Source organism: Mirounga angustirostris, unplaced genomic scaffold (assembly GCF_029215605.1).
Source record: "Mirounga angustirostris isolate CCGP_5_RB_7025 unplaced genomic scaffold, mMirAng1.0.hap1 SCAF_12, whole genome shotgun sequence".
Taxonomy (NCBI): Eukaryota; Metazoa; Chordata; class Mammalia; order Carnivora; family Phocidae; genus Mirounga; species Mirounga angustirostris.
Window position 1 is genome coordinate 68,747,670 of NW_026991720.1, and position 27,318 is coordinate 68,774,987.

Here is a 27,318-nt window from a genome sequence, read left to right on the forward strand (position 1 = left end):
GGAGGGGGGATGGGGGATGGGGTGGGGGCGATGGCCACGCTACACTGGCCCGCCGCTAGAGGGAGTACAGGATTAAGGAGGGGGTGCAGGATGCTGATGCTGAACTGGCCAAGCTGGGAGGAAAGAAGAAAGGGAGGGGAGGGGAGAATCGAGGACGGCCGGCCTAGCCAGGCCAAGAATGCAATTGCCCCGGTGGTGGGAGCTGGGAGACCCTTGTGCTTGGACGGGACAGGGTCGGGGGACACGCAGGATGAGCCCCGCGACCACTGGCACCTTCTTGCTGACAGGTTAGTGGCCCGCGCGCGACGGGAGGTCCTGGGGCCAACAGGCCGCCGCCTCCCCATCTCCCGCCCGGGTTTTGGGTATCTGGGTGCATTTTCTGGGTGGCAGCCCCTCTTGCCGCCCCTGTCCCCACTATACCCCTCCTCCAGGACACCCCATACCCCAATTCCCGGGCCCTGTGAGTCCCTTCCCAGGCTTGACCCCTGGCCTTTTCTTTTTCTCTGCGCCCCCGCGGGCCCCTCCCTGCCCAGAACGCGGAGAAATTCCATCTCCAATTTCCATTCCTACCCGCTCCCCCCACCCCCCGGTTCCCAGCCCTGGTGGTGGACCTCTCCCCATCCCTGCAGCAAAGACTTGGGGGTTGCCCATTTTTCTGGGGGTCGTTACCACACGAATGGGGCGCTGCGGCCCGGAGACAAGCCATAGGAAATGGGTGTCAAGCTGCGTCCCTTTCCACACAAACACGTCCTTTCTTTCCTTGAATCCGAACGGGAGAAATCACAAAAATGTGCAATTTGAAACACCTAACTCCCCCCTCTTCCTAAGAGCATTTCTCGGCGGCGGAGATCTCGTTTTTCTTAGGTTTTATGGAGCGGGGAAGTGGAATCATGAAATGCTGGGAGCTAAACAGGGCGTTCGGGTCAGGGTTAAGCCCGGCTGGGGGCCAGAGACGCTGCAAACAACACCGTTTGCCCCACCAAGCGCACTATTTTGAAAAGCTAAAACAATTAAAAACAGCTGTGGATGCCAATGTGCTTGGAGGCTTCGGAGGCTCCCAGCTATGGCCTTTTGGTGGTGATTACAAGGTTTACACAGAGACCTGGTTCTCCCTGCAACGTTACATTTTTCTAAATCTTGTAGAGAAAATGAATACATTTAGTCACGGTAACCGCATGTTTAATCCTTTCAAGCATGTGGCTGAGATTCGGCCACAAATGTTTGTGTGTATTTATGCATATAAACATACATATTTTACCTTAGATAAAATTGCAGTGGGTTACAAGCCTTTAAAATACTGATGAAGAAGGATGCTTAAAAAAAAAAAAAAGCCATAACGAGGATTTCCATTTAAGTGCCTCAAAGTGTTAGGCTCTGAGAAAACGGACAATTTGTTGATAATCTTAGAAAAAGAAGTTTAAGTTAAATTGTCTACAGCTGAGTGAGGTTCCTGAAATACGGATGAGACACATTTGTATTTGAAGGCTGAAACTGAGCATATTTTAGTAACATTGCTACAGATTATTTATACATATGGGATAAATAAGAATTTGGCCCATTGTAGATGACAGCGTGTCAGGGATTGCACTTAGAGCTAGCTTTTCTAGGAATAAACAAAACTGGAGCACATTTACTGAGATTTTACTTTTTATCAAAAATGAAATGTTGACCATCTGATATATGAATGAATGAGGTGAAGATTTCCACCAATTAAAGATATTTTTCTAGGAAGTTGGGTGAGCACAATTATACTTTTTAGAAGTGCCTTTTAATCTTACGATGTTCAGCCTTTCCTGCAAGATAAAATAATTTTAGGATTCTTATGTTGCCAGAGTACCATTCTCATGACCGCCAAATTATCAACCCCTTAGACTTTTTTTCAATCTAGAAAAGTTACTTCACCTAATTTTTAACTGATAGATATTCTTTTTCTAAAAAGTGAGATTAAAAATCAGTATAGATGGTAGGGAAAAGGAAGTTTAAAAATTGATCCCAAGACACTTAAAGTTTGAACCACTTTGAACCAATTTAATCTTTTATTTCAAAATGTTAACCAGAATTTTTTTAATATAAAAACAGCTTTCGTGTTATTTTTATCATACTGAATTCCTACTCACTGTACAAAATTCAGGAGAAAAAACTCCAGAAAACTGGGGAAAAAATCAAGAAAATCAGGATCACCTGTAACTTCTTCATCCTGAGCTAAACCCCGTAAACATTATGGAGTTTACTTTTTCACACTTTCTTTATACGTGCTTATGTACCAAAATAATACATATTTTTCATAGAGCTGCATATTATGATTTTTAAAAATAAAAAAGGGGTTCAAATTAATTTTTCAGATTTATTTTCTTTCCAAAGAGACCTAATAGTTAAATAACAGTAAATTTGCAGGTTTTTTTAAAGGAAATATTAATTACTTTTTCTAATTAAAATTTTAGATGAACAACATTAGTACATATGTATTTAAAACTAGAGAACTGAGAATTTCCCCTGACATCACTATTATAACATACACATAGTTATCATTTTGGTATATTTCCTTGTGCTTTTATTTCTCAACATATACAGTAATTTTTACTTTGCTTAGAAATATAATTTTATAAGAAAAAAACAATATCGACAGGTAAGTAATTATAAAACTTTTAAAATCTGAAACAACAAAACAATATTAAAAACAAACACAAAAATACAACTTTGATAGAAAAATAGTTTAGATAACATTTGTGTTATCTAACAAAACTTTAACAACCCCCCATTAATAGACAAGAATTTTAAACACTTTTTTGACAGTTAGTATCCTAAGTGAATTTTGGATTTTCTCAGATATTTCCCAGTGTTGACTGTTTCTTACCCATTTTGCACAAGATTGCATGTAAAGCAAAAAAAGCTGTTAATGAGCATATTTGTTTTTATCAAATAATAACTGGACATTGTATTTGGACAGTTTAATCCATTTTTATGAGCATTTGCTATGGATCTATGAAGCTGTTGATTTACTACCTGTATTTAACTTCTTATGTAGTGGGAAAATTGTATTTCAAAACAAAGTAGAATTTTCCCTTGTCAAGTAGTAACTAGACTTTCTACTTGGACATTTACCTATTTTATGACAATTTGCCATGTATCTGTGAAACTCTTGACTTACCTCAGGTATTCAGCCTAATTTGTAGGGTGGAAGGAAAATTGTATTTCAAAACAAAATGGAATTTTAAAACATTTTATCTCTTTTAAATGAAAATTTGCTATGGACCTAAGAACCTGCTGATTTACCTACCACATGCATTTGGCTTAACTTTTAGTATGCTAGGGAAAATTTATTTCTAAGCAAAGTAAAATTTTCAGTTGTCAATATTAGCTGGACTTAGTATTTGGTCATCATATTAGACTTAGTATTTGGTCATCTCATCTCTTTATTATAAGAGTTGCCATCAATCTAAAAGCTGTTGGTTTACCTGATATATTTAGCTTAGCTTCTAGGACAAAGGACAACTCGTATTTCTAAGCAAATTGGAATTTTCACTTGTCTCTCTCTCAAACATTAAAAATAGCAAGGGACTGCACCAGAGAAAGCTAGTGAGAGACCACCTCAAAGAGATAAAGAAAACATGTATTTCAGATTCTATCACTGGTTTACCACTAATGAAAACCATGCTCTAAACAAAATGCTGAAGCAGTGAAGAAACCCTGACTTGTTAAAAAATTCTCCATCAAATTTTTAGATTGTTTGAGGATTCCTGTAAGGGCAGAATTTATAGATCTTATTTTCTCCCAAATAACCAGCCACTTTGTTTCTTTTTCTTTTTTTACTAACTGTAGCACACATTTACTCTTTCTGACTCCTTTTCTTAAACCTTACCCTTGCCTCAGCTCTAAACAGCAAAGTGCAAATCCTATTGCTGATCTTATTTCCTGCTATTAGTGTAAAAAAAGGATTCCAGGTGAATAGATGATATGAATTTATGTGTCCGCTAGAAATTCTTGGGATGGAGCTGTGTTTTAGTCCAAAGCTTCAGAGAACTATTAACATGGTGGCTTTTTTTTTTCCTTTTCATCCTTTTGAACTTCGCCAGCATAGATGGAGAGACAGACATGACAGACAGTCAGGAACAGACTCTCTCTCTCTCTCTCTCTCACACACACACACACACACAACATTCAAGCTTTTTCTAAACTTTAGAATACTGTTCTCCGGTCTACTGTCTTCCTGATTTCCAGAAATGTTAGCCAAAAACAGGAATGCAAAATTCAAAAAAAAAGAAGCTGGTGTTCCTAAGGATCAACAAGTCTTTTCAAATGAACATTTTTTGATTGGGGTTTTCAAGTTGGTAGCATGAGATAGAGTCTCAATGCTCTTAAAGCTGTTTTATATGAACTGCCTCCAAACAACATTCTCTCTAAGCAGAATTCCTAGTGTCTTCAATTTTTAAACAATGTAACTAGAGTAAAGACAGTATTGAATAAAAAACAATCTCCACAGTCTGACGCTAGAACAGACATTTCCATTGATGCTCATTTCCTTCTAGTCTTTGTTCTGTGTGCATATGTATTTTTCAAAGACTATGATTTTAATATGTGTAGTTTTGTACACTTTGTTTTGAAACATAAGTGAATCTTGCTTTCAGCAAAGCATTTGTTAAGGCATTAGATGCTCTTATGTGAGATGGTGTGTAGAGTAGCCAGATTGCTTTGTAAGCGTGAGGCGGACTAAACTAGCACCTGCCAGGTGTGTGGGTTACTGGGTTGGGGTCCAAGAGTGGTCCCTGGGGAAAGATCCAAGCCTTTGCCCAGGTCTTCTCTTTTTCAATGAATTTTATGAATGACTTTGATGAAGATCTAAGATGCTTGCTTTAAAATCCAGGGATGACTTGCAAAGGGGTTAACTGTTATAAGTAGATAGCAGAATTTAAAGTTAATATGGCTTAAATAGGCTGCAGTGCTATGCAAAAAGATATTTTATAGCAGTAAATGCATCATAATTCATTGGTGTTATAAGGAAGGAGGTGACTTGATGTGGTGGCAATTTTTGAGGAAAAAGAAGGTTAATATGAACCAGCAGCTTGATGTGCCTGCAAAAAAGAAAAAAAAAATCAAATTCAGATTCTGATAATAGTATAGTGTCCATATGTCACAAAAATTAATAGTACCCCCCCCCTCTAATTAACCACATCTGTAGTATTGTGTCCATTTCTGGCTGTCACATTTAAAGAGAGACGTTGACAAATTAGACAACTTCCAGAACAGTCCGTGGGGATGGTGAGGGGTCTGGCAATCCTGTCATAGGAGGTATCCTCAAAGGGTCTGGAAATGTTTAGCTTGAAGACTAAAAGTAGACATAAACTCTCTTCTGTTTGTTTCGGAAAGCAGAACTAGCACCAGCGGGTGAAAGGTAGAGACGGATTTCAACTCCAGACCTTTCTAACAGTTAGTGCAGCTCAGCAAGGGAATCAACTTAACACCTTTACTTGGTCTGTTCTTTTAAAATATCAGAAATATTCACCTTTATTGCAATTAATGTGTAATCTGAAGGCCGCGATAACATTTTCGCATAGGACAGCAAAGAAACTTGTGATGGAAACATTTTATTTTTTTCTGATAAACTGTCTAGAAAGAAGAGCCCTGTGTATTGCAAGTTGATCTCTTACAACTTGAAAGTAGCTGCAACAGGGCAGTTTAACACATTCCTTCCTACCCTCCCATTCTGTTTCAAACATGAATATTGGAGAAGAGAATTAAAGGGCTTTGGGCTTTGTTTTGCCCCCCGCCCCTGCCCCTGCAAAGTGTCCTGGCCTTAACTTGTTTCCTATAGTTCTTCCCTTCCTGGTGTTTCTTGCTGGCTGGGAGCAAGCTTCCCGGGCAGAGTGGCCGCTGATGCTGGGGCACCCAGGGTTAAGGGGGGGCAGCCGCTGCTGGCCGCTGGTGCAGGACAGCTAAGCCCTTGGCTGCTGGATCCTCTTACCCTGGGGGAAGTGGGGGACAGTTCTCCTTTCTGCAGGTTTCACCACTCTTATATGTCCTTGCAGCACTTAGTTATAATTTTTAGCTTTTCAGTTGAAGATAAAACCTTTCAATCAAAAGTAGCTTCCGACCCTGTGCTCTTTTAACTTCTCTCCATTTCAGGTTAGCCTGGATTCTGACTGTCTCAGGGGCACATTCTTAGTGTCTTCAAGATGTCTTGTGGCAGATTTTCTTTCTCCTCCATCCACCTATTGATTGCTTATTTTGATTACCATGTCTAACTTTGGAAACTGGATTGCTCAAAATTCATCTGTAGAGTATGCAACAGAGGACCCCACTTCTAGGAGCCATAACCTGTAACACATCTGACTCCACGGAAACTAATTTTATGCCCTGGAGCCTTGATAACTAAGGGGGACTCGGATGAGAGATGGAAAGAAAGAAGGACATATTCTTCAGACATCTTTTTTAACCCACCTTTTCCTACTTCTTTTAATCCTGCCTCTTCCTCCCCCCCACCCCTCCCAACCTACCCACAGTGTTCTCACTCAAATTGTTAGGTCAGGAACATATGGTCACTCTAACTCTGACTGTGTGAAGTATATTTTTCATGTTGAACAAGTTTTTCCTTATTTTCTCTCTCTTTTACAAAAGTGCCATGCACTTTTGTGGGATTGTAATAATGCACAGGGCAACTTGTAATGGCTCGCTTCCCAGTTGTTGAAGATGCCAGAAGCGTTCCTGCGCTGAGCTCATATTTCCGAGAGAGAAATGCTCAAAGATGAGCTTCTGGCTTGTCAACGCTCGTTCACCTGATCCACAGGCAGCTAGTTGTGATTCCTTGAATGCAATGCTTGCTCCCGCTCTTGGGAAATAGTAAATAATCCTCGTGTTAAATTTTAAAATTTAAAGAAGTTTTAAAAATAGGTGGTCTCAAAACAAGTGGCTGGCATGATGACTAATGTTATGTTCTTGGAAAAAAAAATTAATGTGGGTAAAGCTAAACGGCTGTTGTCTTCTAGAGTCACTTTGGTAGAATTTTTATTTTTTGGATTTTCCTTCATCTAAGAATTTTTACGCAATATTGGTGCAATAGTGGTTTAAATGGGTTTTATTACTTACAAAGCACTCATCTTTAGCACATCTCACTTTCTACTTAATTGCCTTGGACTAATCAGATTTTTAGAATAGATCTTCGGCATTCTGTACCACGGGAATTGCCACGGCATCTGTTGTGACATGGAAGGCAGACTTTTTCTTTTCTGACAAATGAAGCTGCTCATTTCAAAAAATGCTTAGGAGTTAGGCAGCTCTGGTGTAAATTCTTTCCCATTCTTTAATGTTTCACTCATTCATCTGGTCACCACTTTGATTATTATGGAGATTTGGGGTTTATTGCGAATTTGAAAGAAGAGATCACAGTTAATTTTCCTATAGTAGTTAAAGTGAAATATTTTAGTTTCCTTTTTTTTCAGCGATAGGCATAGATGTAAAGTTATTCTTTTACCTTGGAATGCAGAAGAAAAGAAAAAATTAGCCCCGGAGGTCTTTTTTTTTTCCTCCTTAGCAAATTGGTGTTTCTTGTTATGCGGTAAAATGACGCTGGTTTTTTCTCTCCTATGAAATAGTTCATCAGTGTAGCACCTTTACCATTTTCCATTTTCTATAGCTCTAGAGTTGATTATCATCAAAAACTAGTACTGCAGAAGTGCAAACAGAACAGGTCGCTACATGTGCTTATCAGAATTTGAAATGTATGCTTTTTTTTTTTTTTTGTCTAGCCGTTTCACTTCTAGGAGTTTAGCTTACAGATAGACTTGTGAAAGTGCTCAGAAGTAAAGTATAAGGATGTTTCGAGGAGTATTGATAGCAATAATGAAAACTTAGAAAGCGTAGTGGTCATCTTTATTAATTATTCTTTTATTTATTTATTTCCTGGGTGTCAACCGGTTTTGAGACTCCGTGTTAGATGCTGGGAAACATATGGTCCCAGCCATTATGGAACTTTTATGCTACTGGGGTTGACAAAGATTAATCAAATAATCGCACACATAAATGTGCCCTTAGAGCTATGGTAAGTGCTACCAACACTACTAGGATTTCTAAGGAGAGGATTTGGCCAGGCAGGGGGATTAAGGAAGGCTTCTCTGAGGATGTACTCAGATCTGAAGGATGAGTAAATGTTAGTGAGGTGAAGAGGAAAGGTGTATTTGAGGTAAAAGAAGAGCTCTGTAGAGGCCCTGGGGCAGGTTGACTTGGCAAACAGAAGGTGCTGGAAGAAGTCCAGTGAAGTTGGATCCGAGAGAGGAGGGAACCCAATGTGAGAGGAGGAGAGGTAGGAGGTCAGGGAGCGAATTTTGCCGGACCTTTTAGACCACCTTAAAGAGTGTAATCTGTATCCAAAAACCTATGGGAAGTCTTTGGAGGGGTTTTAAGCGGACAAGATCAGATTTGCATTTCAAAAAGAGCATTTTGGCCGCTTTGTGAAGAAGAGGTTGGAGGGGTCAGAACTGCTTGCAGCAGCTAGATCCAAGGCTACTTTTGTAATCCCCGATAGAAATGAAGCCCTCCTGGGCCGGGACGGTGCTGGGGAGATGAAGCGAGGAGGGACTTTTTGAGGAGTAAGTAGCAACAGCAGTGGGTCGTGGACCAAATTCACCATGGAGATGGGCAGGAAGAGATGTCAAGGATGATTTCTAGATTTCTGTCATATTCGGGAGGATGAATGGGGGTGTCATTCAGGGCAGGAGGAATGCCGAAGGGGCCCAGACTTTAAGGGAAAGATCAGGAGTCCTCGTTGGGACAGGCTGAGTTTGAGGTGCCGACAAGGAAATTATGTTCGAGCAATGCAACCTTCAAATGTGATCTCATGTAAACACGTCCAACATATGCGCTAAGGGAAAAATGTGTGGTCACGTTATGTAAAAAAGCACGGGGTGTGTGTGTGTGTGTGTGTGTGTGCGCACAAACATATATCTGCATCTGCATACACGTGGAAAGATGCAAAGTGGCTCCCCTAGGCATTGGAGGGGGCACCACAGATAGATGAGAGGGGGTGTTTATGTTTTATGCCCTCCTGCTTATACTATTTGAATACGTTGCAATGAGGATATAGGGCTTCTATGATAAAGAAAAGGAATGACAGTTCCAAGTGAAAAACCAATATGAGAATATTTCTCTTTCAGAGGTTTTGTAATTGGAAAAAGCTTGCAAGGATTATTGTAATTTTTTTTTATTTTGAATGGAATTTTTCCGACAGTTTGACTTCCCTAACCTAGTAGTAGCTCTTACACTCTGCCTTTTAATCCTTTTCCACTAGATTGCACTATTACACTAGATTTCACATAGTCTATGTACTATTTTATATTCTGCCTTTCGCTAATTTTATTAATTTCAAAATAGTGCAACATTTTGCAGATCAGGACATTAAATTATAATGATGCATATACCTACTGCATATATCAGGCATCTCTTTTGTTAAGGGTCCCACTGGTGCTCCTTATTCATCTAACATTTCTGAGATGGAACGTAGATAGTACTGTTTCCGGGCTATGAAAACACAGTATATGTTTTGATCAGGCTATTTGAGCAAAGGAGGAAAACTACCAAGAGAAGAGGATAACCGTCCCTTCTCCTTTAGCTATTCTATCAAATCAACACTTTTTCTTTTATTGGACATTGAATCCCCCCCCCCCATTTTGGTATGTATGATGCAAAGCTGAATCTTGTGTCCATGCACTTTTTGCTTCTGTTGCACTATTTCTTCAGGAAAAATTCCTAAGAGTTTATGAGAGTCAGAGATAGCACATATCAATATGACTCGCTTCTTATTGCATCTGGCTTTCCTCAAAAGGATTAAGCTGCAGCTCTCACCCAGCATGCCTGGCCAGTGCCATCCTCTTAGTCCTCCGGGAGGCCGTGTGGACTGGGGGGTATTTCGAGCCCCTGGGCTGTTGCCTCTGCTCATTAGCAGCCTCCAGCGTTTACTCCACTCAGCTATGGAAATATTATCATCTCTCATGTATCTTAATGACTGTGAAAACAAAAAAGAGAGTGCTAAAGTCTCTCTTGCCAACTGTACTCGCAACAACTTTTTTTCATTTAAACATCTACTTTTTAAGAAATCACATTTAAAGGAATCTAAAGTTTCCTTCATATTAGTTGTAGATTAAATGTAATAAGAGCTCACATTTTTTGAAAACATATTATGTGCAAAGCCCTCTTCTGAAGGATTTAAATGTATTGTCTCATTTAATAACTTGTAAAATGTCTCTATGAAGCGGGCACTAAACTGTCCCTGCCACAGAAGGAAACCGAGGTACAGAGACATTGCATAACTTGCCCAGTGGACAAAAACTGGGATTTCAACCCAGACACTCTGTCTTCAGACACTCTGATAGAAAACACTATCTTTCTGTATTCCAACTTCATTTCACTCTGAAGTCTAATATCTTACCTAGCTTGTGCTAAAATTATAAAACTCAAATAATTTTCAAATGTGTTTAATAATTCCTGATATCTTGCCCTGCTGGAACTCTAATGTTTTAACAAAGTTTGAAGGCTTCTTATTTTGGCATTCTTGGGTTTAAAATCCTGCTGTGACAGTTCTCTTAGCAATAGCTTTTCCTGAGGTTGGAGTGGACAGTCCTCCTCAGCAAAGCTTTCTCCCCCCTCCCATAGTTTCCAACTTTTTAGATTTCCTATTTTAATGAAGAGTGTGTGTGTGTATTCATGCACATAATGCATGGAATTAATTTTTTTAAAGATTTATTTATTTGAGAGAGCGAGAATGAGAGAGAGAGTACATGAGAGGGGGGAGGGTTAGAGGGAGAAGCAGGCTCCTTGCCGATCAGGGAGCCCGATGCGGGACTCGGTCCAGGGACTCCAGGATCATGACCTCAGCCGAAGGCAGACGCTTAACCAACTGAGCCACCCAGGCGCCCCATGGAATTAATTTTTATGGACATTGCCTCATTCTAGCTATTTCTAATCTATAGTCAGGGGAAACTTACTTTTTCTAGAAAGAAAAATAAGTCGAAGATGACCTACTAGTAATAACAATATTTCAAATTACATTTAAAAATATGTAGTTTGTACATAGCTTTCCCATTTAACCATTTGGGGTTAGTGTTAGTATTGATGAGTAGATGACATGGACTTTGCAGTAAGCCAAGAAATGGATTCAGAATCCAACACTGCCACTTGGTAAACACATGACCTGGGGTAAGTTTCATAATTTCCCAAGACTTCTTGTTCTAATGGCAGAATGGAACTAATAAGACCTACTCCACATAGACGATAATGTAAGGATTAAATCAGTTAATATGTATAAAACCCTGAGTGTAATGCCTCACACTTAGCATTCAAAACAGGGTAGCTAACAATAATGTCAAAGACTACTGTTTCGAGAGAAAAATATGAAGATATCTTAATATAAGGGACAATTGAAAAAGTATTAAGGATGGTTGCAGAAAGGAAGGGAAGAGAAGATGTAGGGGACAAGGAGGCAACATAGCAACGTGGGGAATGGTGAGAGAAGCAGAGAGATGTTGGGGACGTGAGCTATATATCCACTTTGTGAAAACAAAGTCTGTGTCCCGTTCAAGTGAAATATGAAAAGAGACAGATGAGACAGTGGACAGAGAAAGACGTGACAGTTCGGTTCTAAGGTGAGTGCGTTAATCAGATTAAATTTCATTTGGCATTTCCTGCTGTTTACTTGGACAGCAGTGTCGGAGTAAGTTATTATTTATTATTTCTTTCCCTTGACATTCTGATTAGCTCATCAGCAATCAGTCACCATTCACAGCTCTTCAATTGCTTTTATTAAATAACAAACCCCTCCTCCCCAAGTCTGCAAATTATTCAGGTTTGGGAAAGAGTAATGTCTCTTCAGAGAGTGCTCGCCCCAGGCCAGATGAAATGTCGTCAGTAATGCTGCTACAAGACTCAGAATAAATCATGGGATCTTAATACAAACTTTAAGTATTGTATGGTTTCGAGGGAATTTTAAGGGCATGCCAGCCACGTTTGGATTAATTCAGGCTTTGATGATTTCTGAGAGGGAGCGTTGAGGAATTGGTTAAATTGTATATGCCAGTTAATGGTGTGAATGTCTTCTTATTTGGGGCTGTGTAAGCGCAGTATGTATGTTATTCTTTGCTTTTGTGTTTATGAATTAGAGCAAAACTCACATCCAGGTACAACTGTAGCAGAGATTATCATGAACTCAGTAAGCACAGTGGAGTTTCTTTCAAGATTTCTGAGGATGGTCTATTATCTTTGGAAAGAGTCCAAGAACCAGTCTATACACATTAAAATTTTTTTGCACATTATATTTAATCTTGAAAAGTTATGTATAGAGCAAATATTTTTTAAATTGAGTTATATTTTCCCATGCTAACTAAGGAAATTTGTTCTCACAGAAAAAGAAATGCTCTGGTCCTTTTCTAACAAAAATCAAACTTTGAAATCATAATGTTTTTCGGTGAGTATCTACATTTGTCATTGCACAGATTATAGTAACTTTCTATACAAGAAGCTAGTCGAGTGGATCCATGATCTTGGGCACACAATTAAAAACAAACAGTTATTTCCATGTTACTGAGATTTCTCCTCCTGAGGTGTGGGACTTGAATGTTTAAGCAGACACACCATCCATGATGTTGTGTCTTGCCTTTAGTGACATTGTCTGGTGAATAGAGTCATAAAAAAGTTGTCTTTTTTTTTTTTAGATTTATTGGACTATAGTCTTCTGTGGTCAGAGGAGAACTTTAGATGGATCACTATGAACTTTTTAAAAAATGAACATGCTCAAAGCCATGCTGGCCTTAAAATAGAACAATATCGGTGGGATATCTTATGCTGCTTCCATTTTTTAGTGATTGGGAAACCAATCACATTTGTCTTTTGAATCCTGTAAAAGCCAACTGGTTTACCCTTACATAGGATCTGGAAATTATGAGCAATGATATGCTGGCTTACCTGGCAAGGACGTGACAAAGTGTAAGACAAAAGTATCTCACGGACTTGTTTAATTCTTTAAATCACCCATAAAGTACAATATGTGTAGTTTTCTGTGTATAACTCTGAATACCGATTCTTATGCATACGTAGTCTGAGAACCAATGGGTTAGAATAAAGGAAGGAATAAAAGGGGTGCTGTCTGGATACTCAAACCATTCTTTCTTTATGATAACTCCCCAATCCATGGGAGAGGTTTTCAGCTCTAAGGTCAGCCTACATTTGGCACATATGATATGACTCAGTTGAATATCCTATCTACCCTTGGGTTCTGTAGTTATCCTCTCAGTCTTCTAGAGTTCATATATGTATATGAGAATTGCCTGATGAAATTGTGTAACCTAAACTCTCCACAGTGGAGTCATGAATATGTGTTTTTAAAATTTTTTTTGTGATAAATTTTTGAGGGTGTGAATATGTATTTTTAGAGAGCTACCCAAGTGATTCTTATGTGTTGCCTTTGGAACCGAGTGATCAGGAGAACCCAGGGAGCGGGGTATTTTGCCACAAGAGACTACTATGAACATTTTTTATCCTATTTTAGTGTAAATTATTTAGAAAGTGATGACGGTATTTTTCAACTAGATTTAAAAGGACCTAATTTCAGTTGTTAAGCAAATCAACCATTTATTAGGTGAATCATCCAGAAGATTGATCTTTTAGTAGATATAAAAATAGTACACTTAAGTTTACGTATTTTAAAAATTACACACCAACCAAGTCATTTATTTGCTTGGGGTGCTAGAGCCTTTGATTTCCACTAGTGGGTTATCACTGAAATGATCACGTGAGGTTTTGTTTGCTTGTTTGTTGGTTTTTAAGAACTTGGGTTTTGAATTGTATTCTTTTTTTTTATTTTGGAAGGGAACTTGATATTTCTCCTAATTTTGTTTAAGCTCAGAATTTTCTTCAAAATTCGGTTTAAAAAAGAATATACATTTCATCCCTGATTTACTAAGGTGAGGAGCCCTTTCAACACGAAGTTTTCTGTGCCCTTACCAGTGTTTATCTTCACTTGTCCTTACTTTCTGAATCATGAGGTATTTTCTTTGCTTGTATATGCTGGTCTCACCCATTCTGGTTTCTCTTGCATTGTGTCTCATCAGTTTTGCTCCTTTCTTTATCCTCCATCTGTTTCTCTCTTGTCTTTTCCTCAGCTTCTGAACAAAATCTCTTTCCCTACCTTCATATAACCAGCCCTCTCTGCATCTTGCTGCATCTCAGTCTATCTAGCATGTCATTTCATCTCTTTGCTCCCCTATCCTGGCCAATGTTCTTGAAAGATTAACTGTATTTGCTACATCTACATCTTGACCTTTTGCAGTTTGGCTTCTATTCTTATCCCTTTGTTGGAACTCCACTTTCAAGGAGTCACCAGTAACTTCTCACTTTACACATCTAGCAGTCTTTTCTAAACTCTCATTCTGTTTGACCTTTATGTGAGGGTGTGGATTCCAGCCTCCTTGATATCTCTTCTGTTGACATATGTGACACTTCAGGCTCGGTTGTCCAACCTCTCTGACTGCATTGTCTCTGATTTCTTTGCTGAATCATCCTCTGTGCTTGCTATATAAATGTATTTATTAACGTGTTCTTCTGCCTTTGCTGTCCCTCCCACTTTTTTTGTGTGTGTTCCTTGTTGCTATATTTCAGCTCCAGAAGCTAGGACCAAACTGTGGGATATATCCTGGGGGATTCTGGGACTGAGCTGAACCCAGAGGGAACATACCTGAGATGGCTAGAGGAAGGGAGAATGAGATGGAGACCCAATGTTATAGTTAGGAAAATGGTACCCAAATCCCATGTCTGACAGGTAAGAATAAAAAATAGGGGAGTAAACCATAAGAGTGGTAGTTTGGTTGATGGGAAATAGGATAGATGAATGACTCAAGAACATGAAGGTGTATCTTCTCCGATCACTTTGGATATGAGAGTGCCTAGTACATGTTACCTGGGAGCATGGTCTGTTTAAAGAATTGTGCTGGGGTTTGGCTTCAACCATCATTCCTCTGGGGATGAATGTCCAAATCTGTATCTGAAGCCCCAGTAAGTTCTCTTATGCACCAGAGTTCTATTTCCATCTTCCTCTTAGATGGTTTCACCTGGATATCCAAGTGGTACCCCGAATTTAATATGGCTCAAATTTATTATCTTTCTCCTGAAACTGATTCCTTTTTTGGGGGGATTTCTAATGAATCACTGTTCTGTGTCAATCTGGATCAAATCTTCAAAGTCATCTTTGATTCCCCTTTGATAACCCACATGCAGCAATTTGAAAACTTTGTCAGTATTATCTTCATGATGTCGTATAACTAGCCCTACCTTTATTTTCAATTTATGGGCTGACTGCTACCCTACACTCCAGAGATAACTCCCTACTTATTAGCCCCTAACCCCAATTATGTTCATTTCTGCCAGTGTAATGTTTCCAAAACTCAACTGTGAAATTTAAATGATACTTAAACTTATGACAACATCCCTAGCCAGGGATAATGGCTTCCCCCACTCAGGGTTTTGTAGTACTTACGTTTTCTACCACTGTGTGTATGTGTAATTATTATGTATGTTTATGTATATATATATATTTCATACGTATTTGGGTACATGAATTATCAATCCTTGCAGATTGTAAACTTGTTGGGGTGTAGTTCCTGTGTCTTATTTATCCTGTATCCCCACATATTCCTTGTACTGACATGCAACAAATATTTATTAAATGGAATTAAACAGCTAGTTGGGCTAGAAGGAATCTAATCTCCATTAATAGTAGATGACCTGGGATAGTCATTTTAATTTGACATTAATTTCATTTTTTGTGCATTTGTTTTATTCTGAAAAGCTTTTTTATTAAGCTGTGCTGATGGCATAAATGGAACAGTTAACTGGAAGACCAAACAGGCCAACAGTTTTATTATCAGCAGAAAAATGACTGGTGGGAAGAAAGATGGTGAGTTTAGGTGGTAAATCTAAATCTCCTTTGGGGAGTCAATTAAATGTCTGCTTCCAGTATTCCTTTTGCTTTTTTAGTCATGTGTGGATTTTTTTTTTTTTTGATAAGTCAGTCTGAAAAACTCCAGTTTTGTTTTTCTAATCTTCTAAAACTTCTGATCCTTTATGTTCTTAATCCATTATTTTCTAAGTTTTTTTCCTTTGCCATAGTTTTGCCTTTTTTTTAACTAAAAATAATTCTTGTTTTTAACCTATTGTGACCCTTATCCAGTCACTAGCTTGCCACTTATAAAAATTGTTCCATTGTGGTCATTATAACAATCTATTTATAACATTGAAAAACATTAAGAATCACGCTTAACATAAATCATTTTAAAAACAGTATACAACCTTAGAAAAATGGTTATAAAATATTTTGGCTAATTGTGGATGATTTCTTGACTGATTGTTTTGTTGCAAAACCAAATTGATATGTTTTGCTATTAAATAATTAGATGGCACTTATTTTCTATTGGAAAGATGACCTGACCCTTGGATGATTGATTATTTTTTCTAAATTTTTTTTCCCTATCATAAATGTGTCCATTAGCAATATGCCAGGACCTTTGAAATAATGCATTTCATCAGGGAGAAAAAAGACTTACTTAATAACCAAAAGATTAGTAGTTTTCAAAATGTCAGTTTTCATTGTGAGCTTTTACTTAATATTTCTTGATTATTTGCCTTTAAGATCTCTCTGCCCACCACCCCTTGCCCCAGCCCCGCCCCCCCACACACAAAATTTTGACTGTATGTGGTCATGCATGTTGATATGTAGCCTGGTTTCCATAACTTTGGGGCAACCAAAGTGTCTATAAAAATAACAATTTAAAAAGAACAGTCATTTGGGGTGATAAAATAGCTTTACTGCCATATAACAAATCCTGGATACCTTGTAGGAGTGATTCCTGGCTTACCTCCTTATCTTCATACAGCCCTAAAGTTGGGAATTACTAGCTTTTTCCAGCTCATACCAAATGATTCCTTAGGTGGAATCACCCACTCCCAGGTCTGTTTCACAATAGGACAGAGGCTTCCAATTCTCCTCTACTCTGCTGTTTTTGAAACAAACCCACAAACACCTTTGCATTTCTAAGGAATTTTTATTGCTTATATCTATAAGAAAACATAGAGTTTTATAACAATAACTTCCCATGAGAGGATCACAAAAATTTATTTTAAAAAGCACTAAACGCACTTATTTTAGGTCCTAAACCCATCATCTCATAGTCCTTTCCCCACACCCTCCTTAGATATTCTCAAGGGATTCTCCCTGGTTTCTTCAAGGGAATTACCCCTGACGACCACCTGTGTCTGACAGGTTCTTTAATCAAGCTGAGGGCCCTCAGCTTCTTAGACACATCCACTCTGCCTGTGCTCTAATCTTCCTAGTTATGGCCCCAGGTGGCCCTCAAGGTTGCCGTTTGCAATGTTATAATGCTCTGTCATCTCCTGAGGATTTGGGACCTGCCCTGATTTCCTAGTGCCCCATACGAGATCACCAAAAACTCTCCCTTTGGACTTCACACCATTCTGCACTAAATTTACAGTCATCCTTTTTTTTTTTCTTCAGTTCCTTCTCTTTAACTTTGATCTCTAGAACTCCTGTCATCTTTGAATATGTTCCTCTGTTTCCTATTTGATTTGCTAAAAAGGTGTTCTATAAGAAGCTGTTAAACGCTGTTGAGTCATCTACTCTAGTGCTTTCTTAGTGAAATGTACTATTCCAAGACCTTTGCATATAGCCTTCTCCAGAATCTTCAAGAGATACTTGTCTCTTCCTCTTTTAAACTTCATGCTCCCATTGGACCCCAATTTGATTTTTCTCCTTGGAACCTGCGTGATGACCGTAGTTCTCAAAATAGAAGTGATCAGTATATCTTGAATCTACCGAGGTACCACATCCTCAGTTTCTTTGAACTCATCTTTAGCTTCTTCTCCCTTCCTGGTCTCCTCATCCAATTTAAATCTTATCATTGTAGTTCTATGTACTTAAATCTTATCATATGTAGTTCTATGTATTCTCTCTCTATAGAGAGAGAGAATACAGAGAGAGAATAATACATTTCATTAATTGTATAAAGAGAATTATTTCCAGTTGCTGATATAGCAAGGCCATTTTAAGTGTTACTGCAGATATCAAATGTTCTTTGAGATGTTCTTGACCATGAGTCCCAATCATCTCTTTTTGACAATTTCAAGAGAGCACAAAAGATTATAAGAGCATTTATATAGTAAAATAAGTTTAGTGATTGTATTTTTTGTATAACTTTCTTTTAAAATAATGTTCAGTTCTAAACTTCAGCAGTGGGATGGTGTCTCTTCCATAAATAGGATTTTGAGGAATTTGGAGTCCAGAGCAACACATTTGGCATCATTCTACCTTGATATACATTCAATACTTAAAAAAAAATCATAAAGAGCCCTCTAAATATGGAGTCCCTTTTCTTTTTCCTAGGGTAGAGATAGACAAACTTAAAATTTACTCCAGAATAATTTAAATAAAAAAGGAATAAGCCTTCATATTACTAACTTACATACTTCACTTAGATAAATATTTTTAAATTCTCCTTTCTTACTTAAGAAAACTCATTTTCCAAAATGGGTTAGCCTTAGGTTTACTGACAGACTTTCATTGCTTTTTTTCTTAAGAAACAAAAAATAAACTTCCTCCTAAGAGAAAGTCAAAATAATCATGTACTGATTTCCTATTTATTTTCCACTTAAGTGTTAAACTTGAATTTGACCTTCTTGGGAATGAAGTACTATGTACTCTGAATAATTTGTTAGAATTTTCTTCTGCCATCTTAGAGGAGCTCCTCCTTAGCTCACTGACAGTTAAGGAACGGGCAAGGCTTGAAGATAGAAATATCTTTCTAGATGTCTTCTTTTTCTGTGTGGTTGGAGAGGAACATGAAGTGCTCCTAGGACTGAAAATACATGTTCTTCTTTGCCTCTGAAGGGTGGCAAAGTCAGGACGAAGAATCACAAAGTTCCAAGACTTCAAAGGACTGTCTACCAGGGAGATGAGTTTCTCCTTCTAGGCTCTGGTTATGATGGCTGAAATGTCTCCTTTTAAACTTCAGGTTTGTTTCTTTCTTTAAACAAAAGAATCTTTAGGTTTGTTTCTTTCTTGAAATTGTGATTGTCAATGCACTTCTTCCAACTGTGCAGTGTTATTATGATAACTTCACAAAACAAAGAATGAACTTGGATTATCTGGTCAAATTCTGGTTTGTCATCAAACAAGAGAGACAATTAAGAAAGTGAAGGTGTCGGGGCGCCCGGGTGGCTCAGTTGGTTAAACGACTGCCTTCGGCTCAGGTCATGATCCTGGGGTCCTGGGATCGAGCCCCGCATCGGGCTCCCTGCTCAGCCGGAAGCCTCCTTCTCCCTCTCCCACTCCCTCTACTTGTGTTCCCCCTCACGCTCTCTCTATTAAATAAATAAATAAAATCTAAAAAAAAAAAAAAAAGAAAGTGAAGGTGTTATGCAGCATAATTAGCTTGCCGTAGTGGGTCATAATAATATAATGTACAGACACCAAATGTATTACCTTATGTTTTCAAATCAACAAAATACGTGACTTCCTGGGTTCAAGTCACTGGCTTTTCCTCTTACTATTCCTGTAGGCTTGAACCTATCGTTTTGTCTCTCTGGATTCAATTTTGTTGTCTATAAAATGAAGGACTGAACTCTCCAGGAGAGCAAGTGCATGCCAACTCTGATTGGTAGTATCTGTCAGGAATTCTGGGTTAAGGAGAATGCTGAGGCCATATCCAAGTAGGAAGTAATGCTATGATTTGTCTTTAGTTAGAGAAATATATTTGGCTTGCTCAGACAGGATGACATCTAAAGTCCTTTTCAACTGCAACGTTCATGGGACTAAGTTTATTGATCACCAATTAACAATGGTTTGCAACCACTTTCCAACTGACATTTAAGTAAAAAACAACAGGAGAAAACAAAAACATGTGATCATAATATGGAAAATCAAGACGTTTAACAAAATAGTTTCGGTAAGTGGCTTTGGTTGGGAGAGAGAGAGGGAAAAAAAAACCTTTTTGCTTTTTGTAGAAAAAGACGCAAATCGTGGTTTGTCTTCTTCCTCATGTAAAGAACAGTGCCCTTATCTCTTAGAGGAATGAAGTTTAAAAAGGCGATGTAATGCTTTCCTTGTGATGAATTCTATGGCCTAGGCATGGTCTGCAAAATAGAAACGGTTGCTGGCCACCGCCAAATGAATGGCCTACAGCACTTTGATGTTGAGTAAACTCAAAGGTGAAGGGCAGACAGCTGAGAAAAGCTTCTGATTCAAAACCAAGATTTTTAAAGCGGGAATGATAAAACACCAGGTAAATCTTGGTGAGGAAAAACAACTACACAGGTTGTGTGCCTGGCTGGATACTGATGCCCTTCAGAATATTTATCTACAGCAATTATCTGGTTTGGTAATTAAATTTTAATTTGACTATAGAAATAACACGTTAAAAAATAGGTTGGGAAGGAAACCATAAATATATCAGACTCTGAAAACCCTGAAATGAGTTCTCTCAATGCAGAGATAGCAAATGAGATTCATCTCTTATAATCAATTCTGATTAATTGGTAGCAGCTTCTCCGAGTGCTACGGATACCAGGGCTCCGAGCCTCAGAAAGGGCTTTTAGCTGTTAAAGCTATAAAATGTAAGACAAGTCTTATTTTTTTCCTGACAGAACTTACAATGTTTTATTATCAGGGGTGATCATATAGTAAAATAAGTTTAGCAATTATATTTTTAATGTAACTTTCTTTTAAAATAATATTCCAATTCTTAACATTAGGATTAACATAAGGATTCTTAATGTAAAGAGGATTTTGAGGAATGGAAATGTCTTAGTCCTTAGGCAAAAGTTTATTTTCAAAGCTATACCAGATAAATGACGGTTCAGTATTATCTTTCATCTTAAACGTCTTTAAAAATCTTCTTCATCATTTTTACCCCCAGTTTTTTTTCTGGATAATACTTACTATCAAGGCAATACTATGAAGAGTTGAGAAATATGCACCATCTTATTTAAGTAATTTGCACTCAGTTAAAGCACCCTTGTCATGCTTCCCATTGAATAGCTTATCTCTTAAAACTCTCTGAACATGAGAGGCAAATTAACAAAATTGAAATGCTTTTAGAATAGACTTTAATTTCTTATTAATAAATTACTTATTAATTATAGTGCATTATAATATTCTTAGGCTGACTTAGCTATTGCCAAGGGTAATAGATCACTTAATCAATAGATCTCTTTGTTTAAATTATGCAGTATATTTCCCACACAACAAATATGTAAGAAATTATTTTATACAACACATTAAATCCATTCATTTTGATTTGACAGTTCATGTTTACATAATGTATGGGTTGAATTAAGACTTTCTATGGTACACTTATTTATTTCTGAATGCATTTAATACATGGAGTTTACGCTGCCATCGCAAGTAATGGCTATGTCCCAATTAGAGCAGAAGTATACCACATCAGCTAAGGACCAGGAAATAAGCCACAAAAGGGTCTTCGGGTGGCCAAAATCGATGCGGCAAACGCAGGCTTCTGTTTTTCACATCTGGCAGAGCCCCGCGTGCATTAAGACAGAACAAATTTGTTCTTACTTCAACACGCAACGCCACCTCATTTGGTAGTCTGGTTTCTAAACCTGCAGCAGATTAATAGCAGCAAATTAGAAGGGAGAGAGAAGCTGCTATAGGAAACATACTGATAACAATGAGAAATGACAGCTGACAAGTTGTCTACAGAGGAGAAAACAGAAAATCTATAAAACATACAACCTTAAAAAGCGTTAGCAGACTGGGACCCGCTAGCAGAGGTGTGTGATCAGTAAATGACAAGGCAAGCAAACGGTCCGTAAGGGCGTCGTTATATAATAGAGCAGAGTGCAATTATTGATGTGCCAAATGCTGATCCTCTACCATCATGAAAAAGGATTGAGTCAGTACTTGAGAAAACTCAGCTCCCTGAAATGTTTCCTTCGGGGGTTTGTGGTAAAGTGAGGATTTACTATCTTAAACCTTAAAAATTAGCAAGTGATGGTGTAAATGGACCTTTTAGAATGATTAATTTGTTGATAAAGCATCTAAGAGAGAGAGATACACATAATAGGTACCTAACAAAGGCCACCCGGACATGAATACTGACAATACTTTCTGACTTTCTTCTCAAAGAGTTCTGTGGAGAGACAGCTTTGAGATTTGAATCTAGCTGGGACTTGCAAGGTCTCACACTCAGCAGCTAGTTTATTTTATGACCATGTACTCATTCTTGGTGATGCAGGAAAAGGTCTGGTAAGTGTTCTCTGGACTTTTTTTGTAGAGAAGGGACTTGGTACGTGCCTGTGCACGTGCTTATGCCATTAAAAATAATCATTGTGATAATTGTGAAGTTATATGCTGTAAATTCATTAGCAATGCACCACCATAATCCTTTCAAAATTTAATGTTTACTAAATACATCCAAATTTGCTTTTGTTTTTAAGTAATTGTAAATAAGCACTCACATGCACACGCTCATCACGATGTTGCTCCCTTAGGGAGAAAATTTCAAATGGACTATTAATAAAGGAAGACAGGATGCTATTTAGTTAGCATGAGGTCCCACTTCATTGCTATGGCCATCACCGTCTGTTACTTGATTTTTGGCTCTCTGCTGTCACATAATTGTTGAAATGGCCTGTAGTTTCTCTGTACCTTATGACTAAAATGTACAGAGAACAGTTTCTGTGAAGTTTTTGGTGGTATGGTAATGAAGGACATTGAACTACGCTTAGGGAGGGTGACGTAATTACCCTGGCCACTTGCCCATATACCTTTTTGCTCTTCTCAGATAGGTAATTTTTCCTTTAAAAAAATCTGTTATTTATGACTACCTGTCTTCAGTTTTTAATCTTTGCAAATCTAGCTACCCTCGCTGTTTGAAGATGATGTTTTTGACTCCCTGTGGGCTGGACTTTTGGTTTAATTGTTTTTCCCATTAATGGTGATGGATTTGCACGGGATTTAGCCACACACTGGTTTCCAGTTTCATTTGTATCCAGTGGCATGTGTTTGCAGAGGTAATGGATTTGCAGCCGTAGACAATTGCAAAGCCATGCGATACACAGAGAGACCAGACCCTGTGACCTCAGCTTGATTAGCATGACACTGTACACATGTATATTTCAGAGATTATTAGATTTTAGTACTGTGCATTTTTAGAGTTTAAATTTGATTTTCAGGATTTGCTTTTAAGGAAGACAATATGCTTCAAGCTTTCTGTTTGTGAGTACTACTCAGATACATGTGAGCACAACATGTGTTAGCCGGAGTAACAGCCGTTGTTGCTGTTGGTGCAGACCATATCAGCATTATTTATATAGCTTGCGTTTAGAACAAGAGCCTGTAACTTCAAATCCTGTGTCATTTGTTGTTTCCAAAAGGAAGCGAGGTGTAAATACTGCCCAAATAGCCTCTGTTGAAGAGCGATCTGTTTTGTAAGTAGCAAATGGGGAAGGTAGAGGTAAAGGGCGCTTCTCTAAAATGTTGTGTGGGTGCCCATAATTTAAACTGATGCTACAGAAAGGAAGTATTATTTTCACAAACAAAACATAAGGGCTTAGTCATTTTCCATTTCTCGATGATGAATGTACCATACATCCATATCATGTTTTTCTCAAAGTGAATGGCATCCTAGACTTATAGAGAAGCAGTCTTTACTGTCGAGTTGCCAAGGTAACTGACCAGCAAGGATGCGGCTCAGCAGCTTGCAGAAAGGCAATTGAGTACATGTGAATACGGAAATGTGCATGTCATCTCAAAACCCACGAGGGCCATGGTGAATTGTGGTTTGGCTCTGGAGATCACAGAAAAGTTTTTTATGAACCAGAAACTGAGATGTTCTGTACTAGTCCCTGAAGTGAGGTGATAGGCAGTGGCAGGTACCCTTTTAGGGTCCCACTTCAGGCCTTGCCAAGTTATATAGAAAACAGAATCATTTTAATATTGCTTCATATAGGGGCGCCTGGGTGGCTCAGTTGGTTAAGCGACTGCCTTCGGCTCAGGTCATGATCCTGGAGTCCCGGAATCAAGTCCCGCATCAGGCTCTCTGCTCGGCAGGGAGTCTGCTTCTCCCTCTGACGCTCCTCCCTCTCATGCTCTCTGTCTCTCATTCTCTCTCAAATAAATAAATAAACTCTTAAAAAAATATATTGCTTCATATGAACAACCTTTCTTTTGGCTTTATAAGCTAGCTTTTACTACCTTATGGCAGCAAAAACTAAGGGAGACTGTCAGGAGTTTGTAATGTAAATGGCGGATGATAACCCATAAACTGCTACACACCTGTGAGAATTAATTCAAGTTATAAAATGGAAATTTAAGTGAAGTATTATGTATATACTTAGTCCACAAATATAACACCTGTGTTTACCTCCACAGTGCTTTTTAACTAGAAGGTATTCATCCATTCAATAGGCATCGATAAAATTATTCAGCTATGGCAGACACCTTCTAGGTGCCAAGAAAATAACAAAGGTAAATAAAATTCAGTGCTGGACTTCAAGGTGTTTTAATCTCTAGAAAGAATAAGTTACATAAACTCCGGAGAGATTCCTTTAGATTATTCAAAGTACTCCTGTGCTTTGAATGTAGGGTTGTGATCTGGAATTTAAATACCTTTACATATAGAATGAAGTAACTTCTCAGTAGGGGTTCACAAATCTCCATAATTTGACTCTTCTTACCAGTTTTTCTCCTTTTACCTTAATTATACCCCAGGATCACTGGCTTAATTTTTTTCCTTGAAAGGTCCCCCCAGTATTCCACAATTGTATCTTGTACAAGTTTTCACCACTGAAATGCCCAAATCCCCATCTATGAGTTTCAGAATCTTGCCAGTATTTTACAAGCCATGTTGAATTCTACTTCTTACATAAATCTTTTCCAGATCTTTTCCAGCTTCCATTGCTCCTCTCCATCTTTCCAGGTATTATCAGAGGATACCTCAGGTATCATACCTAGTTAGGTGGGCGTTGGTCTCCCAAGCCAGATGGTGAGGAAGGCAGGGACTGGGTCTCCTTCGTGTTCACATTCTCCACAGCACCTAGCACTCAGGGGACGTTGTGGAGTCCAGCGGGGGGGAAATTGCCAGTTATCATCCTCACTGTTTTTCTGTGATTTGTTCATTCTTGTTCTTTGGAATGGGACCATTTCCACAGGTGAGTAAATTGTTTTGAGGAGAAGAAGCTGGGTACTCTAAATGCCATGTAAAGCCTACTGAGGAATACTAGCAAAGCAAGTCAGGAAAGGATGAGTCTCTCTACATACCTAGTTTAAACGTAACTTGCAGCTTCCTTCCGTCTGTTACATAGCCTTTGAAGTTGTGTTTTAGTAGCAAAGCTATGGATACATGAAGCTACAAGCCAAATATTTTAGTTCAGTTCTCCATTTTTGGCAGCCATCCACAGAACTGCAGGGACAAGTTTTCACAGATAAAGAAACATTTTGTGGGAGTTCCTATTTTTATGCTGAAAAATTTACTGTCAATGATCTTGCTATCTAGGGCTTTTAGTTAGTTGTGAGCCGAGGGTGAGCAACACTGAAGTTCTCAAGGTTAATTACTACATTTACAAATCCGTCAGTGACTAAGAAAAAAGAACTGGCTTTATCTGTTTAAAAATTACAGCCACTAGCCAATCAGGAAGATAGAAAAACTAAAAGAGATTGTAGAGGTGACAAGTGTATGGCAGTAATGTGTTGGTGGAGACGATGATATCACAGGAAAAACAATAGGTGGGAACTAATCAAACCAGTTTAGCCAATTTAGTGTACTCACATCACATATCTTAAGTAATCAGCAAATCATGAAATCTGCCCCATTTCATTTAAAGAAATCATCTGCACTGAACTTTATTATCTGTTATTGCTTATTTAGGATATAGCATAGTAGAATAGATTATATTGTGTGATTTATTAAATGTCAAGATCGGGTAAAATGGAATAAAGGAGAGATATGAGGAGAGATACAAGGAATAATACAGCAAAAGTATCCAATGCATTTTTTATAAGTGTATATGAAACTCACCTTACATATACTGATGGCATTATATAGTCTGATATGCTATGTCTAGCAAATAGTTAATACAGTTTAGATTCTTACCATTTAAAAATTACTCTTTATACTTTGCTTTGAAAAAAGGAAAAAAAAAACTGTAGTAATTATGTAGTCATTCAGTTCTCATGATATATTTTGTTGGTAATAATGCCCATGAAAAGAAATTACTGAAAAAATATTATGGATGTCATTATTTAATAACAATTTAAATTATTAAATGTGCCTAATTTTGTTTACGTAATATTTGAAAGTCTCTAAACATACCACGTTGAAAGAGTTGTTCCATGTTTTGTCCTGAAATCACTTCTCTTTAAAACAAACTTCTTAACAATATCTTGCATGTTGCTTTAGTTTTCCCAGAAATTTCTAAAGAAGTGAAACCCTTCTTTACAGTGTAAGTGAATTACTGAAAGCATAGCTCATTATTTGCCTTTCTCTCTCTTATCTTTCCTCTTTGTTTTCAGTGTACACTATTTTCTCGAAGGTGCACTCTGATCGGAATGTATACCCGTCCGCAGGTGTCCTCTTTGTTCATGTTTTGGAAAGAGAGTATTTTAAGGGGGAATTTCCACCTTACCCCAAGCCTGGTATGTTCTCAGTGGGAAAAAAAAAGTGGTTAACTTACTAAATTTTTCTTTTTGTTCAGTGTGCATAATTTAGATGATATATGATCAAATATTATTAACATTATTTTAAATGGTCTGTATATGTGATAAATTGGTTGTTGTAGGATGTTTCCCATTTTAAGATTAGAAATTTAAGTACAGAAGGAAATAACTCATTTTTGAATTTTTTAAAAAAGCTTATTTCTACTTTTCCAGTGTTGAGTTTTGTGTGTCTGACAAAGGACCTACCTACCTATGTTCGCATAGAAATAATTATAGCTGTACAGTTATGGTTTTCTGTATTAAGACTTAGATTCTTACATAGTACATTGATTTTTGGAAGACCAAACATATGTTGTAGAAGAGGATGAAATATGGTATTAAGAAAGAATTCTCAAGAAAGCTCTTACAATATGAGATAATTTTAACTTCATAATAATATAATGGAGATTAAATTTTCCTTCAAAATAATACCAATTGTGATGCTTTATTTAATTCACCATTGTTTTAAATTATGTTATATTGGATTATCATAAATGCCATCAGATTAATGAAGATATAGAAAGAATAGCAAGAAAAAAATATGTTTTATTACAACTACTTAA

At 37.9% G+C, this 27,318-nt stretch overlaps 1 protein-coding gene across 5 annotated transcripts in view; it reads left to right on the forward strand.

The window, feature by feature from the left end:
- Positions 1-13: 13 nt before the first annotated feature.
- The window catches only part of SGCE (sarcoglycan epsilon), a 67,889-nt gene continuing 40,584 nt past the window's right edge, over positions 14-27,318 (forward strand). For 2 of the 5 annotated variants that reach the window (XM_045864682.2, XM_054505290.2), the window contains exons 1-2: positions 14-287; positions 26,573-26,695. In XM_045864682.2, the coding sequence (XP_045720638.1) occupies positions 179-287; positions 26,573-26,695 (232 nt within the window). In that variant the 5' untranslated portion in view covers positions 14-178. Of the gene's footprint in view, positions 288-12,420; positions 12,446-15,820; positions 15,929-26,572; positions 26,696-27,318 lie in introns of those variants that run through there. The other 3 variants (XM_064575256.1, XM_045864683.3, XM_064575257.1) reach the window with 3 other exon arrangements.